The 16,413-nt window shown below is 40.9% G+C and overlaps 1 protein-coding gene across 3 annotated transcripts in view; it reads left to right on the top strand.

Moving 5' to 3' along the window:
* Nucleotides 1-48: 48 nt before the first annotated feature.
* Nucleotides 49-16,413, top strand: part of LOC110525760 (OX-2 membrane glycoprotein) — a 41,043-nt gene continuing 24,678 nt past the window's right edge. The window contains exons 1-5 of one of the 3 annotated variants that reach the window (XM_036982351.1): nt 49-276; nt 3,654-3,730; nt 3,840-3,948; nt 4,139-4,462; nt 8,173-8,502. In XM_036982351.1, the coding sequence (XP_036838246.1) occupies nt 3,873-3,948; nt 4,139-4,462; nt 8,173-8,502 (730 nt within the window). In that variant the 5' untranslated portion in view covers nt 49-276; nt 3,654-3,730; nt 3,840-3,872. Of the gene's footprint in view, nt 277-3,563; nt 3,731-3,839; nt 3,949-4,138; nt 4,463-8,172; nt 8,503-16,413 lie in introns of all 3 variants that reach the window. The other 2 variants (XM_036982352.1, XM_036982350.1) reach the window with 2 other exon arrangements.

Raw genomic sequence — 16,413 nt, 5'->3', positions numbered from 1 at the left:
GGGAGAGAGGTGGTAGATAAAAGTGTTTTGATAGTTTTGCAGCACTCATGCAACATCGCCAACAGCGTACCCAAGACAATTTGCTATATAGGTCCACTTGACAGTCTCTGTTCTCTGACGCCGCTCTTGTAGAGGCAGAACGCATCACACCCGATCTGTTCAGCTTTAATACTTTTGAAGCATGGATTTGATAGTCAAAGTGTAGAATATTGTGTTATTGCAGAGGACGGAATTAAATAAATCTCATTATTACTAACTCCATGCACTACTCAACGGGTAAGTCGTTTTATTTTTTTTACCAGTATTCATTTGTTATAGGGCCCAGTTAAAATAAAACATTGTGTTCTGTTTAAGTAAAAACACTTTAAAATGTTACTTAAGCCGTTTATTTTGGATAACTGTACTTTATAATTCATTGTTTTTAACTGTTTCTGGTAAGACAGGACAGAATTATGATCCCGTTCACGCACCTATCAATATAACGCGTTGTCTTCCCTACTGCCTCGGATCTGGAGGACTCACTAAACACAAACTGCGTTTGTCAAAGATGTCTGAGTGTTGATGTGCCCATGACTGTCCGTAAATAACACAATAAGAAAATCGTGCCTTCTGGTTTGCTTAATATAATGATTTTGATGTAGACGTTTACTCAAGTATTATCATTTAGTACTTTCCCACCACAGCATTACGTGAATAATATTGTTATAACAATTGTTTATATCATGTTTATATATGTTTGTATCCCAGTGCAGTTTTTAATCAAGGATTATGACAGATATAGCATCATATTGAAGTTGGATGAAATTGTATTTTGTGAAATTGCCTTTTTTGACTAGGACATCATTCAACTCGTGGATCAACTTTTAGCCTACATATTGCTAGTAGGATTATCTCAACCTTTTATTGAATTAATATCTTCAATGTATCACCTTTATATGCTCAATAGACCCCCACCCTTCCCCTCCAAAACAATGTCCTATTATAGTCAAATAGCCTAATCATGGTATTGCATGGTAGTGAATCCATCAACATAACAATTACAGAAACCCCATAGGTTGGTACATCAACTGAACAAGCCTTAACAGGCTCTGAATTCCTCAAATGCCCACGTTGAATCAAGTCTGGTGATCTAATGATATAGAATGTCTGGACTCCCCAGTCTTTGATTTGGACATTAGGAAGTCCACACACCTTGTTACTGAGAACTAAACAAACAGCTGTTGAAGATGTTAACGCTCTGCACACACATGCACACTGTTTGGCCCCTGAGGACCAGTGTGTTCTAACGTGTTCTATTCTTGTATAGGCCTACTGCCTGTGAAAGGCCATGTTTTCCTTTACTCTGTGGCAATGAGGTTGACGTTTAAGTTTGTTGGCTGTGCCATGCACCCTTTTGATATGGAATCAGTCAAACATGGCCCAGTAATAATCTATGCTATTATATTCAGTGAAATCCAAGTCAGTTTGATACAGGAATGGAGTTTCTGTGTCATGTTTTTCAAAGAGATGCATGAGGGGCATGGATTTGTCTGTTATGGGACTGTTTCATCTGGAAATACTGGTGTCTATGTTTACATTCCCTCCATATACTATGTTTTATTCACCATAAGATGTCAGAACTACTTTTTTAATGTGTATAGTGGAAGAAGAGAGGAGCCGTTTTAAACGTTGCCCAACGGGGCAGACGGCACGTTTGAATCCAGACGGTTTACATCGTAAAAGACCCAATGAACTGCCTATAAAAGACTGGTGGGTTCGCTCTGGTCTGGTCGTGTGGCTTATATCAGTTTCTTTTTCATTGTCTAAGTGGAGGTGGCCTCTGTAGCTGATCTGAGATCAGTTTGGATATGTACCTCCACAGGAGAAGGGATAATCATTGCGGTTGTGTAAACGGATCCCAAATCAGCTCTTAGGGACACCCTCTGCCTGGAGGGCTGTTTCTCCTTGCTTTGTCTCAACCTCCCACTGGCTCTCTTAAACAAGTGGATTTCCCGGCAACGCAGACACTGGAGCATAACCACAAGTGTTTTTTATAGCCGCTGAACCACGCTGAGCTTGGCTGGCAGACCTCTAAGCCCATGCTCAGACAGACAGTGCTTTACAGTAGGCCTGAATCCTCTAGGCTGCTGTATGTGTACATCCACCGTGCTCCATCATGGCTAGTACTGGCTGTTAGGGTGGTTCCTTTGTTTCTCCTGTCATGGACTCATCTTGTGTCGTTCACAGATTTTTGCTCCTGGTTTGATTGCACAAACGTGTTTTTTTGAGACCGGGGGCTGGTGCATTGCAGACATCAAAGCAGCACAGCTGGCCTTCTGTTTGCCAGGTGATCACACTCTCAGTGGGTAGGAGTGCAGCACAGGGGTTAAGACCTATAATCTGACAGAACTGATGAATATGCTGTTGTTGTTGTTGTTGATCTGTTGAGTCAATCCCCATGGCGATAGCCCCTCAGACTAACAACACTGTTTGTGTCACTTAGCGTAACCAACCTGGTGCGGTGCAATGCTACTGAAAATAAGCTCCACTTGATTAGAGCTACCGAGCCATTATCCAGTTTAGTTTTCATCCACTAAGCAGAGTGTTAGAATGCTACCGTACATCAAAGGTTCTAATGCAACGTTACACAGTGGCAAGAAAAAGGGTTCGAATACTATTTCTTATCTGGATTAGATCTGATCTTCATCTAAGTCACAGCAACAGACACAGTCTGCTTAAACTAATAACACACCAATTATTGTATTTTTCTTGTCTATATTACATCATTTAAACATTCACAGTGTAGGTTGGAAAAAGTATGTGAACCCCTAGGCTAATGACTTCTCCAAAAGATAATTGGAGTCAGGAGTCAGCTAACCTGGAGTCCAATCAATGAGACGAGATTGGAGATGTTGGTTAGCCTAGGCTGCCCTATAAAAACACTCAAAAAAATTGAGTTTGCTATTTTACCTTTATTTAAGTGAGTGGAAGAATTTTGCAGAAGAATGTAAGGCTATCGGTCCACCAATTGAAGCTCAACAGAAGTTGGGTGATGCAACAGGACAATGACCCAAAACACAGAAGTAAATCAACAACAGAATGGCTTCAACAGAAGAAAATACGCCTTCTGGAGTGGCCCAGTCAGAGTCCTGACCTCAACCCGATTGAGATTCTGTGGCATGACCTCAAATGAGCGGTTCACACCAGACATCCCAAGAATATTGCTGAACTGAAACAGTTTTGTAAAGAGGAATGGTCCAAAATTCCTCCTGACCGTTGTGCAGGTCTGATCCTCAACTACAGAAAACGTTTGGTTGAGGTTATTGCTGCCAAAGGAGGGTCAACCAGTTATTAAATCCAAGGGTTCACATACTTCTCCCACCCTGCACTGTGACTGTTTACACGGTGTGTTCAATAAAGACATGAAAACGTATCATTGTGTGTTATTAGTTTAAGCAGAATGTGTTTGTCTATTGTTGTGACCTAGATGAAGATCAGATGAAATTGTATATTTTATGACCAATGTATTCAGAAATCCAGGTGATTCCAAAGGGTTCACATACTTCTTTTTCTTGCCACTGTAGGTTATAATGCTCTGTTATAATTGGTTATAATGCTGAATAGAGGGTTACAACGTTGAGAGAGTTGTGTCCTCCTCTGGTTCCTGGATCCAGCTACAGGAGTCCGTCTGCCAGTAAGATGAGGTTGCTACAACACTGACCGACAACACGTCTCACACACTGGATCACAGGTAGGGGAAGAACAAATCAGATTCAACTTTATATGCTGAAGTTCATTGTGACTGTTGGCTGTGGATGTTCCATGGTGCTATTTTTAACAGTAGTCCTGTTCTCTATCAGTAACCTGGATGCAACACACTCTCGCAGACCAAGATGTGTGAATCTGCCCTGTCTCGGTGGCTGATGCTGTGTCTGCAGCTAGTGGTGATGGTGGTTTTCAGGACACAAGGTAGCCAACACTCAACATATTTCACTACGTTACAGTAGGTTTAGGTGCCATGTTGAATCCAATAGAAAATGCTATTCTTCCCTTGCAGTGAGAAAGCATGTTTGACTTGGTATGTGGTCGACCACCTTAAAATAGTGAATTGTATTGAGTTTCAGTGCTTCTCTTTGGTTGACTTCCTGTCATGTGTCAGGTGAGGTCATCGCCCCCTCCAGCATGACCGCTGTCGCGGGCCTCCCCTTCACGCTGGGCTGTAACGTCACCATAGCAACTGGCGACACGGTCAAGCAGGTCCGCTGGCTGAACAAACACAAGCAGGTTCTCCTGGCGTACGAGCCAGGCGAGTCGGTCAGAACCACCTCCCGCCAAGACGACGTGGAGCTAACTTCCTCGCACCGCAACGTCAGCGCCATCACCATCAAGAGGGTGGGGCCTAACGACGAGGGCTGCTACCGCTGCATCTTTGACATCTACCCCAGCGGAGCACAGGAGGGAATGACCTGCCTCAGTATCGAAGGTGAGTTTGGCCTCAGTCTAAACAAGGTGGTTTGGTAAACCACGCTCATGTGATGAGTAGCATTGCCTGAGACCTGAAGACTTGCATTAGTGCCCAGAGGTAATGCATAGGCTTTAGCTCAGCATGCTCGGTCAGTCACACTTTTAAGGACTTCCAGATATACTGTAGATTGCAGGACTATGGCATGCAATAGTTTCCTTAATTTCGCCTCCTCAAATACTCTCTCTCCAGCACCAGGTGGCCTTCCTCATAGGGTTGGCACATTCCCAATTGTTACATTTTTCTAAAATAGAAAACAAATCCTCCTGTGAATTTGTTTGTAGTTCCCATGTTTTTCAGCACAGTTGATTTGTCTGCTGAATGTGTAAGGTCATGAAAAGTCAGCATGCTCACTTGGCCCTCCCATCCCAGAATATATCAGTTGTGGATACCTCTAACCCTCTGTTGTATTACTGCCTCAAAATATGCACTATATATACAGCAGTATGTGGACACCCCTTCAAATTGGTGGATTCGGCTATTTCAGCCACACTCATTTCTGGCAGGTGTATAAAATCGAGCACACAGCCATGCAATCTCCATAGACAAACACTGGCAGTAGAATGGCCTTACTGAAGAGCTCAGTGACTTTCATCGTGGCAACGTCATAGAATGTCATAGAATTCCAACAAGTCAGTTGGTCAAATATCTGCCTTGCTAGAGCTGCCCCAGTCAACTGTAAGTGCTGTCATTGTGAAGTGGAAATGTCTAGGAGCCACAACAGCTCAGCCACAAAGTGGTAGGCCACACAAGCTCACAGAACAGGAGTGCTGAACGCATAGCGCATAAAAATCATCTTTCCTCGGTTGTAACACTCACTACCGAGTTCTAAACTGCCTCTAGAAGCATCATCAGCAAAAGAGCTTTTCGTCAGGAGCTTCGTGAAATGGGTTTCCATGGCCTAGCAGCCACACACAAGCCTAAGATCACCATGCTCAATGCCAAGCGTTGGCTGGAGTGGTGTAAATCTCGCGCCATGGGACTGTGGAAATGCATTCTCTGGATTTATGAATCACGCTTCACCATCTGGCAGTCCGATGGACGAATCTGGGTTTGGCGGATGCCAGGAGAACGCTGCCTGCCCGAATGCATAGTGCCAACTCAAAAATTTGGAACTAGGAGGAATAATGGTCTGGCGCTGTTTATCGTGGTTCCGGCTAGGCCCCTTAGTTCCAGTGAAGGGAAATATTTTTGTATATATCTTTTAAAAATATATTTTCCTTTATAATTTTCCCCTAACCCTACTACCCCTTCCCTAATTCGAATAAACTAATGGACAAAAGCACTTAGGCCTCTTCTTCCAGCTAATAAATACTATATACATTTTACAGACACAATGTATTTTACAATAATAATCTCTTGTTTGTTTTTAATCCCATCCTTCATCTACCTCCAACCCCTCTCATGTACAGTGGCAAGAAAAAGTATGTGAACCCTTTGGAATCACCTGGATTTCTGAATAAATTGGTCATAAAATATACAATTTCATCTGCTCTTCATCTAGGTCACAACAATAGACAAACACAGTCTGCTTAAACTAATAACACACAAACAATGATACATTTTCATGTCTTTATTGAAAACATCATGTGAACAGTCACAGTGCAGGGTGGGAGAAGTATGTGAACCCTTGGATTTAATAACAGGTTGACCCTCCTTCGGCAGCAATAACCTCAACCAAACGTTTTCCGTAGTTGCAGATCAGACCTGCACAACGGTCAGGAGGAATTTTGGACCATTCCTCTTTACAAAACTGTTTCAGTTCAGCAATATTCTTGGGATGTCTGGTGTGAACCGCTCTTTTGAGGTCATGCCACAGAATCTGAATTGGGTTGAAGATAGGACTGGGCCACTCCAGAAGGCGTCATTTTTTTTCTGCTGAAACAATTCTGTTGATTTATATCTGTGTTTTGGATCGTTGTCCTGTTGCATCTCCCAACTTCTGTTGAGCTTCAATTGGCGGAGAGATAGCCTATAATGATGTGGATATACTCATTGGGTATTAGCGGGACATCCTCTATGATAATTAGCTGGATTTACTTACTTATTTACTGGATATGCTTATCAAGTAATTGACCTGGATTGGGAATTCATTTTCCCTTCGATGATAGCAAGTTGTCCAGGCCCTGAGGCAGCAAAGCAGCCCCAAACCACGATGCTCCCTCCACCAAACTTTACAGTTGAGATGATGTTTTGATGTTGGTGTGCTGTGCCTTTTTTCTCTCCACACATAGTGTTGTGTGTTCCTTCAACAACTCAACTTTAGTTTAATCTGTCCACAGAATATTTTTCCAGTAGCGCTGTGGAAGATCCAAGTGCTCTTTTGTAAACTTCAGATGTGCAGCAATATTTTTTGGGGGACAGCGGTGGCTTCTTCCGTGGTGTCCTCTCATGAACACTATTCTGGTTTACTATTTTACGTATCGTAGACTCGTCAACAGAGATGTCAGCATGTTCCAGAGATTTCTGTAAGTCTTTAGCTGACTTCCTAGGATTCTTCTTAACCTCATTGAGCATTCTGCTCTGAGCTCTTGCAGTAGTCTTTGCAGGACGGCCTCTCCTGGGGAGAGTAGCAACAGAGATACTATAGAGATACTTTTGTAACCCTTTCCAGCTTTATTCACGTCGACAATTCTTAATCTTAGGTCTTCTGAGATCTGCTTTGTTCGAGGCGTGGTTCACATCAGGCAATACTTCTTGTACATTGTTGTGAGTGTTTTTATAGGGCAGGGCAGGTCTAACCAACATCTCCAATCTTGTCTCGTTGATTGGACTCCAGGTTAGCTGACTCCTGACTCCAATTGGCTTTTGGAGAAGTCATTAGCCTAGGGGTTCACATACTTTTCCCCAATGTTTAAATTATGTATTCATCATAGACAAAAACAATTAAATAAGTTGTGTTATTAGTTTAAGCAGACAGTGTTTTATGTTGTGACTTCGATGAAGATCAGATCAAATTTCTGACCAATTTATTCAGAAATCCAGGAAATTCCAAACGGTTTACATGCTTTCTCTTGCCACTGTATCTCTGAAGACCATCCAGTGAAGGGACATCTTAACGCTACGACATTCTAGACGATTTTGTGCTTCCTACTTTGTGGCAAAAGTTTGGGGAAGGCCCTTTCCTGTTTCAGCATGACAATGCCCCCGTGCACAAAGCGAGGTCCATACAGAAATGGTTTATCGAGATCGTTATGGAAGAACTTGACTGGCCTGCACAGAGCCCTGACCTCAACCCCATCGAACACCTTTGGGATGAATTGGAATGCCTACTGCGAACCAGGCCTAATCGCCCAACATCAGTGCCCAACCACACTAATGCTCTTGTGGCTGAATGGATGCAAGTCCCCACAGAAATGTTCCAATATCTAGTGGAAAGCCTTCCCAAAATAGTGGAGGCTGTTATAGCAGCAAAGGGGGGGCCAACTCCATATTAATGCCCATGATTTTTTTATGAGATGTTCGACGAGCAGGTGTCCACATACTTTTGGGGTTGTAGTGTGCATAAGGTTTTAAATTAAGCCAAATTAATTCTATATTTAAATGCCTTGCTGAAATGTAAGCCTCCAAACACTTTGTCATATCTCTCTAACCCACCACTATGAATGTGCTCCTCCCATTCCAATGCTCACCTATTGATACCTTCCTCTGTCTCCCTGTATCTGACCCAGTCAAAGTGGGCAATGAGGGTAATAAAACAGCCATCAGCGGGAAGCTGGCCACCATGTCCTGCTGGTACGGCCTCCCAGACAGGGTACGCCAGGTCCTGTGGAGAAAGACTGCAGAGCAGGGCGACACGACCACGTTGGCGTCCTTTGCCAAGCGAGGCCAACCCAGCATTGAGGAACCTTATCGGGGACGCATGACCCTGAACCCCTCCCTGGGAGACACCCAGCTCTCCATCAGGCCGGTGAAGACGGAGGACGAGGGCTGCTACACCTGCGAGTTCCACACTTACCCAGAAGGCACCAGGAGCGCCACGGCCTGCCTCTTTGTATATGGTGTGTATGGATGGGGGTTATTAGGGGTCATTTGGAAGGTTGTATTGTTGTATTATATCTCAGGGAGTATATCCACTGAGACTATTGCTGTAAGGAAGGTTGTATTGTTGTATTATATCTCAGGGAGTATATCCACTGAGGCTATTGCTGTAAGGAAGGTTGTATTGTTGTATTATATCTCAGGGGGTATATCCACTGAGACTATTGCTGTAAGGAAGGTTGTATTGTTGTATTATATCTCAGGGGGTATATCCACTGAGACTATTGCTGTAAGGAAGGTTGTATTGTTGTATTATATCTCAGGGGGTATATCCACTGAGACTATTGCTGTAAGGAAGGTTGTATTGTTGTATTATATCTCAGGGGGTATATCCACTGAGACTATTGCTGTAAGGAAGGTTGTATTGTTGTATTATATCTCAGGGAGTATATCCACTGAGACTATTGCTGTAAGGAAGGTTGTATTATATCTCAGGGGGTATATCCACTGAGACTATTGCTGTAAGGAAGGTTGTATTGTTGTATTATATCTCAGGGAGTATATCCACTGAGACTATTGCTGTAAGGAAGGTTGTATTATATCTCAGGGGGTATATCCACTGAGACTATTGCTGTAAGGAAGGTTGTATTGTTGTATTATATCTCAGGGAGTATATCCACTGAGACTATTGCTGTAAGGAAGGTTGTATTATATCTCAGGGGGTATATCCACTGAGACTATTGCTGTAAGGAAGGTTGTATTGTTGTATTATATCTCAGGGAGTATATCCACTGAGACTATTGCTGTAAGGAAGGTTGTATTATATCTCAGGGGGTATATCCACTGAGACTATTGCTGTAAGGAAGGTTGTATTATATCTCAGGGAGTATATCCACTGAGACTATTGCTGTAAGGAAGGTTGTATTGTTGTATTATATCTCAGGGAGTGTATCCACTGAGGCTATTGCTGTAAGGAAGGTTGTATTGTTGTATTATATCTCAGGGAGTATATCCACTGAGACTATTGCTGTAAGGAAGGTTGTATTATATCTCAGGGGTATATCCACTGAGACTATTGCTGTAAGGAAGGTTGTATTGTTGTATTATATCTCAGGGAGTGTATCCACTGAGGCTATTGCTGTAAGGAAGGTTGTATTGTTGTATTATATCTCAGGGGGTATATCCACTGAGACTATTGCTGTAAGGAAGGTTGTATTATATCTCAGGGAGTGTATCCACTGAGACTATTGCTGTAAGGAAGGTTGTATTGTTGTATTATATCTCAGGGAGTATATCCACTGAGACTATTGCTGTAAGGAAGGTTGTATCATATCTCAGGGGGTATATCCACTGAGACTATTGCTGTAAGGAAGGTTGTATTGTTGTATTATATCTCAGGGAGTATATCCACTGAGACTATTGCTGTAAGGAAGGTTGTATTGTTGTATTATATCTCAGGGAGTATATCCACTGAGACTATTGCTGTTAGGAAGGTTGTATTGTTGTATTATATATCAGGGGGTATATCCACTGAGACTATTGCTGTAAGGAAGGTTGTATTGTTGTATTATATCTCAGGGAGTATATCCACTGAGACTATTGCTGTAAGGAAGGTTGTATTGTTGTATTATATCTCAGGGGGTATATCCACTGAGACTATTGCTGTAAGGAAGGTTGTATTGTTGTATTATATCTCAGGGGGTATATCCACTGAGACTATTGCTGTAAGGAAGGTTGTATTGTTGTATTATATCTCAGGGAGTATATCCACTGAGACTATTGCTGTAAGGAAGGTTGTATTGTTGTATTATATCTCAGGGAGTGTATCCACTGAGACTATTGCTGTTAGGAAGGTTGTATTGTTGTATTATATCTCAGGGGGTATATCCACTGAGACTATTGCTGTAAGGAAGGTTGTATTGTTGTATTGTATCTCAGGGAGTATATCCACTGAGACTATTGCTGTAAGGAAGGTTGTATTATATCTCAGGGAGTATATCCACTGAGACTATTGCTGTAAGGAAGGTTGTATTGTTGTATTATATCTCAGGGGGTATATCCACTGAGACTATTGCTGTAAGGAAGGTTGTATTGTTGTATTATATCTCAGGGAGTATATCCACTGAGACTATTGCTGTAAGGAAGGTTGTATTATATCTCAGGGGGTATATCCACTGAGACTATTGCTGTAAGGAAGGTTGTATTGTTGTATTATATCTCAGGGGGTATATCCACTGAGACTATTGCTGTAAGGAAGGTTGTATTGTTGTATTATATCTCAGGGAGTATATCCACTGAGACTATTGCTGTAAGGAAGGTTGTATTGTTGTATTATATCTCAGGGAGTATATCCACTGAGACTATTGCTGTAAGGAAGGTTGTATTGTTGTATTATATCTCAGGGAGTATATCCACTGAGACTATTGCTGTAAGGAAGGTTGTATTGTTGTATTATATCTCAGGGAGTATATCCACTGAGACTATTGCTGTAAGGAAGGTTGTATTATATCTCAGGGGGTATATCCACTGAGACTATTGCTGTAAGGAAGGTTGTATTGTTGTATTATATCTCAGGGGGTATATCCACTGAGACTATTGCTGTAAGGAAGGTTGTATTGTTGTATTATATCTCAGGGAGTATATCCACTGAGACTATTGCTGTAAGGAAGGTTGTATTATATCTCAGGGAGTATATCCACTGAGACTATTGCTGTAAGGAAGGTTGTATTGTTGTATTATATCTCAGGGGGTATATCCACTGAGACTATTGCTGTAAGGAAGGTTGTATTGTTGTATTATATCTCAGGGAGTATATCCACTGAGACTATTGCTGTAAGGAAGGTTGTATTATATCTCAGGGGGTATATCCACTGAGACTATTGCTGTAAGGAAGGTTGTATTATATCTCAGGGGGTATATCCACTGAGACTATTGCTGTAAGGAAGGTTGTATTATATCTCAGGGGGTATATCCACTGAGACTATTGCTGTAAGGAAGGTTGTATTGTTGTATTATATCTCAGGGAGTATATCCACTGAGACTATTGCTGTAAGGAAGGTTGTATTATATCTCAGGGGGTATATCCACTGAGACTATTGCTGTAAGGAAGGTTGTATTATATCTCAGGGAGTATATCCACTGAGACTATTGCTGTAAGGAAGGTTGTATTGTTGTATTATATCTCAGGGAGTATATCCACTGAGACTATTGCTGTAAGGAAGGTTGTATTGTTGTATTATATCTCAGGGGGTATATCCACTGAGACTATTGCTGTAAGGAAGGTTGTATTATATCTCAGGGGGTATATCCACTGAGACTATTGCTGTAAGGAAGGTTGTATTGTTGTATTATATCTCAGGGGGTATATCCACTGAGACTATTGCTGTAAGGAAGGTTGTATTGTTGTATTATATCTCAGGGGGTATATCCACTGAGACTATTGCTGTAAGGAAGGTTGTATTGTTGTATTATATATCAGGGGGTATATCCACTGAGACTATTGCTGTAAGGAAGGTTGTATTGTTGTATTATATCTCAGGGAGTATATCCACTGAGACTATTGCTGTAAGGAAGGTTGTATTGTTGTATTATATCTCAGGGGGTATATCCACTGAGACTATTGCTGTAAGGAAGGTTGTATTGTTGTATTATATATCAGGGGGTATATCCACTGAGACTATTGCTGTAAGGAAGGTTGTATTGTTGTATTATATCTCAGGGAGTATATCCACTGAGACTATTGCTGTAAGGAAGGTTGTATTATATCTCAGGGAGTATATCCACTGAGACTATTGCTGTAAGGAAGGTTGTATTGTTGTATTATATCTCAGGGAGTATATCCACTGAGACTATTGCTGTAAGGAAGGTTGTATTGTTGTATTATATCTCAGGGAGTATATCCACTGAGACTATTGCTGTAAGGAAGGTTGTATTGTTGTATTATATCTCAGGGAGTATATCCACTGAGACTATTGCTGTAAGGAAGGTTGTATTGTTGTATTATATCTCAGGGAGTATATCCACTGAGACTATTGCTGTAAGGAAGGTTGTATTGTTGTATTATATCTCAGGGAGTATATCCACTGAGACTATTGCTGTAAGGAAGGTTGTATTGTTGTATTATATATCAGGGGGTATATCCACTGAGACTATTGCTGTAAGGAAGGTTGTATTGTTGTATTATATCTCAGGGAGTATATCCACTGAGACTATTGCTGTAAGGAAGGTTGTATTGTTGTATTATATATCAGGGGGTATATCCACTGAGACTATTGCTGTAAGGAAGGTTGTATTGTTGTATTATATCTCAGGGAGTATATCCACTGAGACTATTGCTGTAAGGAAGGTTGTATTGTATCTCAGGGGGTATATCCACTGAGACTATTGCTGTAAGGAAGGTTGTATTGTTGTATTATATCTCAGGGGGTATATCCACTGAGACTATTGCTGTAAGGAAGGTTGTATTGTTGTATTATATCTCAGGGGGTATATCCACTGAGACTATTGCTGTTAGGAAGGTTGTATTATATCTCAGGGGGTATATCCACTGAGACTATTGCTGTAAGGAAGGTTGTATTGTTGTATTATATCTCAGGGAGTATATCCACTGAGACTATTGCTGTAAGGAAGGTTGTATTGTTGTATTATATATCAGGGGGTATATCCACTGAGACTATTGCTGTAAGGAAGGTTGTATTGTTGTATTATATCTCAGGGAGTATATCCACTGAGACTATCGCTGTAAGGAAGGTTGTATTGTTGTATTATATCTCAGGGAGTATATCCACTGAGACTATTGCTGTAAGGAAGGTTGTATTGTTGTATTATATCTCAGGGAGTATATCCACTGAGACTATTGCTGTAAGGAAGGTTGTATTATATCTCAGGGGGTATATCCACTGAGACTATTGCTGTAAGGAAGGTTGTATTGTATCTCAGGGAGTATATCCACTGAGACTATTGCTGTAAGGAAGGTTGTATTATATCTCAGGGAGTATATCCACTGAGACTATTGCTGTAAGGAAGGTTGTATTGTTGTATTGTATCTCAGGGGGTATATCCACTGAGACTATTGCTGTAAGGAAGGTTGTATTGTTGTATTATATCTCAGGGAGTATATCCACTGAGACTATTGCTGTAAGGAAGGTTGTATTGTTGTATTATATATCAGGGAGTATATCCACTGAGACTATTGCTGTAAGGAAGGTTGTATTATATCTCAGGGAGTGTATCCACTGAGGCTATTGCTGTAAGGAAGGTTGTATTATATCTCAGGGAGTATATCCACTGAGACTATTGCTGTAAGGAAGGTTGTATTGTTGTATTATATCTCAGGGAGTATATCCACTGAGACTATTGCTGTTAGGAAGGTTGTATTATATCTCAGGGAGTATATCCACTGAGACTATTGCTGTAAGGAAGGTTGTATTGTTGTATTATATCTCAGGGAGTATATCCACTGAGACTATTGCTGTAAGGGAGGTTGTATTGTTGTATTATATCTCAGGGAGTATATCCACTGAGACTATTGCTGTAAGGAAGGTTGTATTATATCTCAGGGAGTATATCCACTGAGACTATTGCTGTAAGGGAGGTTGTATTGTTGTATTATATCTCAGGGGGTATATCCACTGAGACTATTGCTGTAAGGAAGGTTGTATTGTTGTATTATATCTCAGGGAGTATATCCACTGAGACTATTGCTGTAAGGAAGGTTGTATTGTTGTATTATATCTCAGGGAGTATATCCACTGAGACTATTGCTGTAAGGGAGGTTGTATTGTTGTATTATATCTCAGGGGGTATATCCACTGAGACTATTGCTGTAAGGAAGGTTGTATTGTTGTATCATATCTCAGGGAGTATATCCACTGAGACTATTGCTGTAAGGAAGGTTGTATTGTTGTATTATATCTCAGGGAGTATATCCACTGAGACTATTGCTGTAAGGAAGGTTGTATTGTTGTATTATATCTCAGGGAGTATATCCACTGAGACTATTGCTGTAAGGAAGGTTGTATTGTTGTATTATATCTCATATCCACTGAGACTATTGCTGTAAGGAAGGTTGTATTGTTGTATTATATCTCAGGGGGTATATCCACTGAGACTATTGCTGTAAGGAAGGTTGTATTGTTGTATTATATCTCAGGGGGTATATCCACTGAGACTATTGCTGTAAGGAAGGTTGTATTGTTGTATTATATCTCAGGGAGTATATCCACTGAGACTATTGCTGTAAGGAAGGTTGTATTGTTGTATTATATCTCAGGGGGTATATCCACTGAGACTATTGCTGTAAGGAAGGTTGTATTGTTGTATTATATCTCAGGGGGTATATCCACTGAGACTATTGCTGTAAGGAAGGTTGTATTGTTGTATTATATCTCAGGGGGTATATCCACTGAGACTATTGCTGTAAGGAAGGTTGTATTGTTGTATTATATCTCAGGGAGTATATCCACTGAGACTATTGCTGTAAGGAAGGTTGTATTGTTGTATTATATCTCAGGGGGTATATCCACTGAGACTATTGCTGTTAGGAAGGTTGTATTGTTGTATTATATCTCAGGGGGTATATCCACTGAGACTATTGCTGTAAGGAAGGTTGTATTATATCTCAGGGAGTATATCCACTGAGACTATTGCTGTAAGGAAGGTTGTATTATATCTCAGGGGGTATATCCACTGAGACTATTGCTGTAAGGAAGGTTGTATTGTTGTATTATATCTCAGGGGGTATATCCACTGAGACTATTGCTGTAAGGAAGGTTGTATTGTTGTATTATATCTCAGGGGGTATATCCACTGAGACTATTGCTGTAAGGAAGGTTGTATTGTTGTATTATATCTCAGGGGGTATATCCACTGAGACTATTGCTGTAAGGAAGGTTGTATTATATCTCAGGGAGTATATCCACTGAGACTATTGCTGTAAGGAAGGTTGTATTATATCTCAGGGAGTATATCCACTGAGACTATTGCTGTAAGGAAGGTTGTATTATATCTCAGGGAGTATATCCACTGAGACTATTGCTGTAAGGAAGGTTGTATTGTTGTATTATATCTCAGGGGGTATATCCACTGAGACTATTGCTGTAAGGAAGGTTGTATTGTTGTATTATATCTCAGGGAGTATATCCACTGAGACTATTGCTGTAAGGAAGGTTGTATTGTTGTATTATATCTCAGGGGGTATATCCACTGAGACTATTGCTGTAAGGAAGGTTGTATTGTTGTATTATATCTCAGGGGGTATATCCACTGAGACTATTGCTGTAAGGAAGGTTGTATTGTTGTATTATATCTCAGGGGGTATATCCACTGAGACTATTGCTGTAAGGAAGGTTGTATTGTTGTATTATATCTCAGGGGGTATATCCACTGAGACTATTGCTGTAAGGAAGGTTGTATTATATCTCAGGGGGTATATCCACTGAGACTATTGCTGTAAGGAAGGTTGTATTATATCTCAGGGAGTATATCCACTGAGACTATTGCTGTAAGGAAGGTTGTATTGTTGTATTATATCTCAGGGAGTATATCCACTGAGACTATTGCTGTAAGGAAGGTTGTATTGTTGTATTATATCTCAGGGAGTATATCCACTGAGACTATTGCTGTAAGGAAGGTTGTATTATATCTCAGGGGGTATATCCACTGAGACTATTGCTGTAAGGAAGGTTGTATTGTTGTATTATATCTCAGGGAGTATATCCACTGAGACTATTGCTGTAAGGAAGGTTGTATTGTTGTATTATATCTCAGGGAGTATATCCACTGAGACTATTGCTGTAAGGAAGGTTGTATTGTTGTATTATATCTCAGGGGGTATATCCACTGAGACTATTGCTGTAAGGAAGGTTGTATTGTTGTATTATATCTCAGGGGGTATATCCACTGAGACTATTGCTGTAAGGAAGGTTGTATTG

The sequence above is a fragment of the Oncorhynchus mykiss genome, chromosome 7, assembly GCF_013265735.2.
Source record: "Oncorhynchus mykiss isolate Arlee chromosome 7, USDA_OmykA_1.1, whole genome shotgun sequence".
Classification (NCBI taxonomy): Eukaryota; Metazoa; Chordata; class Actinopteri; order Salmoniformes; family Salmonidae; genus Oncorhynchus; species Oncorhynchus mykiss.
Note: the sequence above shows the minus strand (reverse complement) of the source record. Positions and strands in the feature narration are given on the sequence as shown.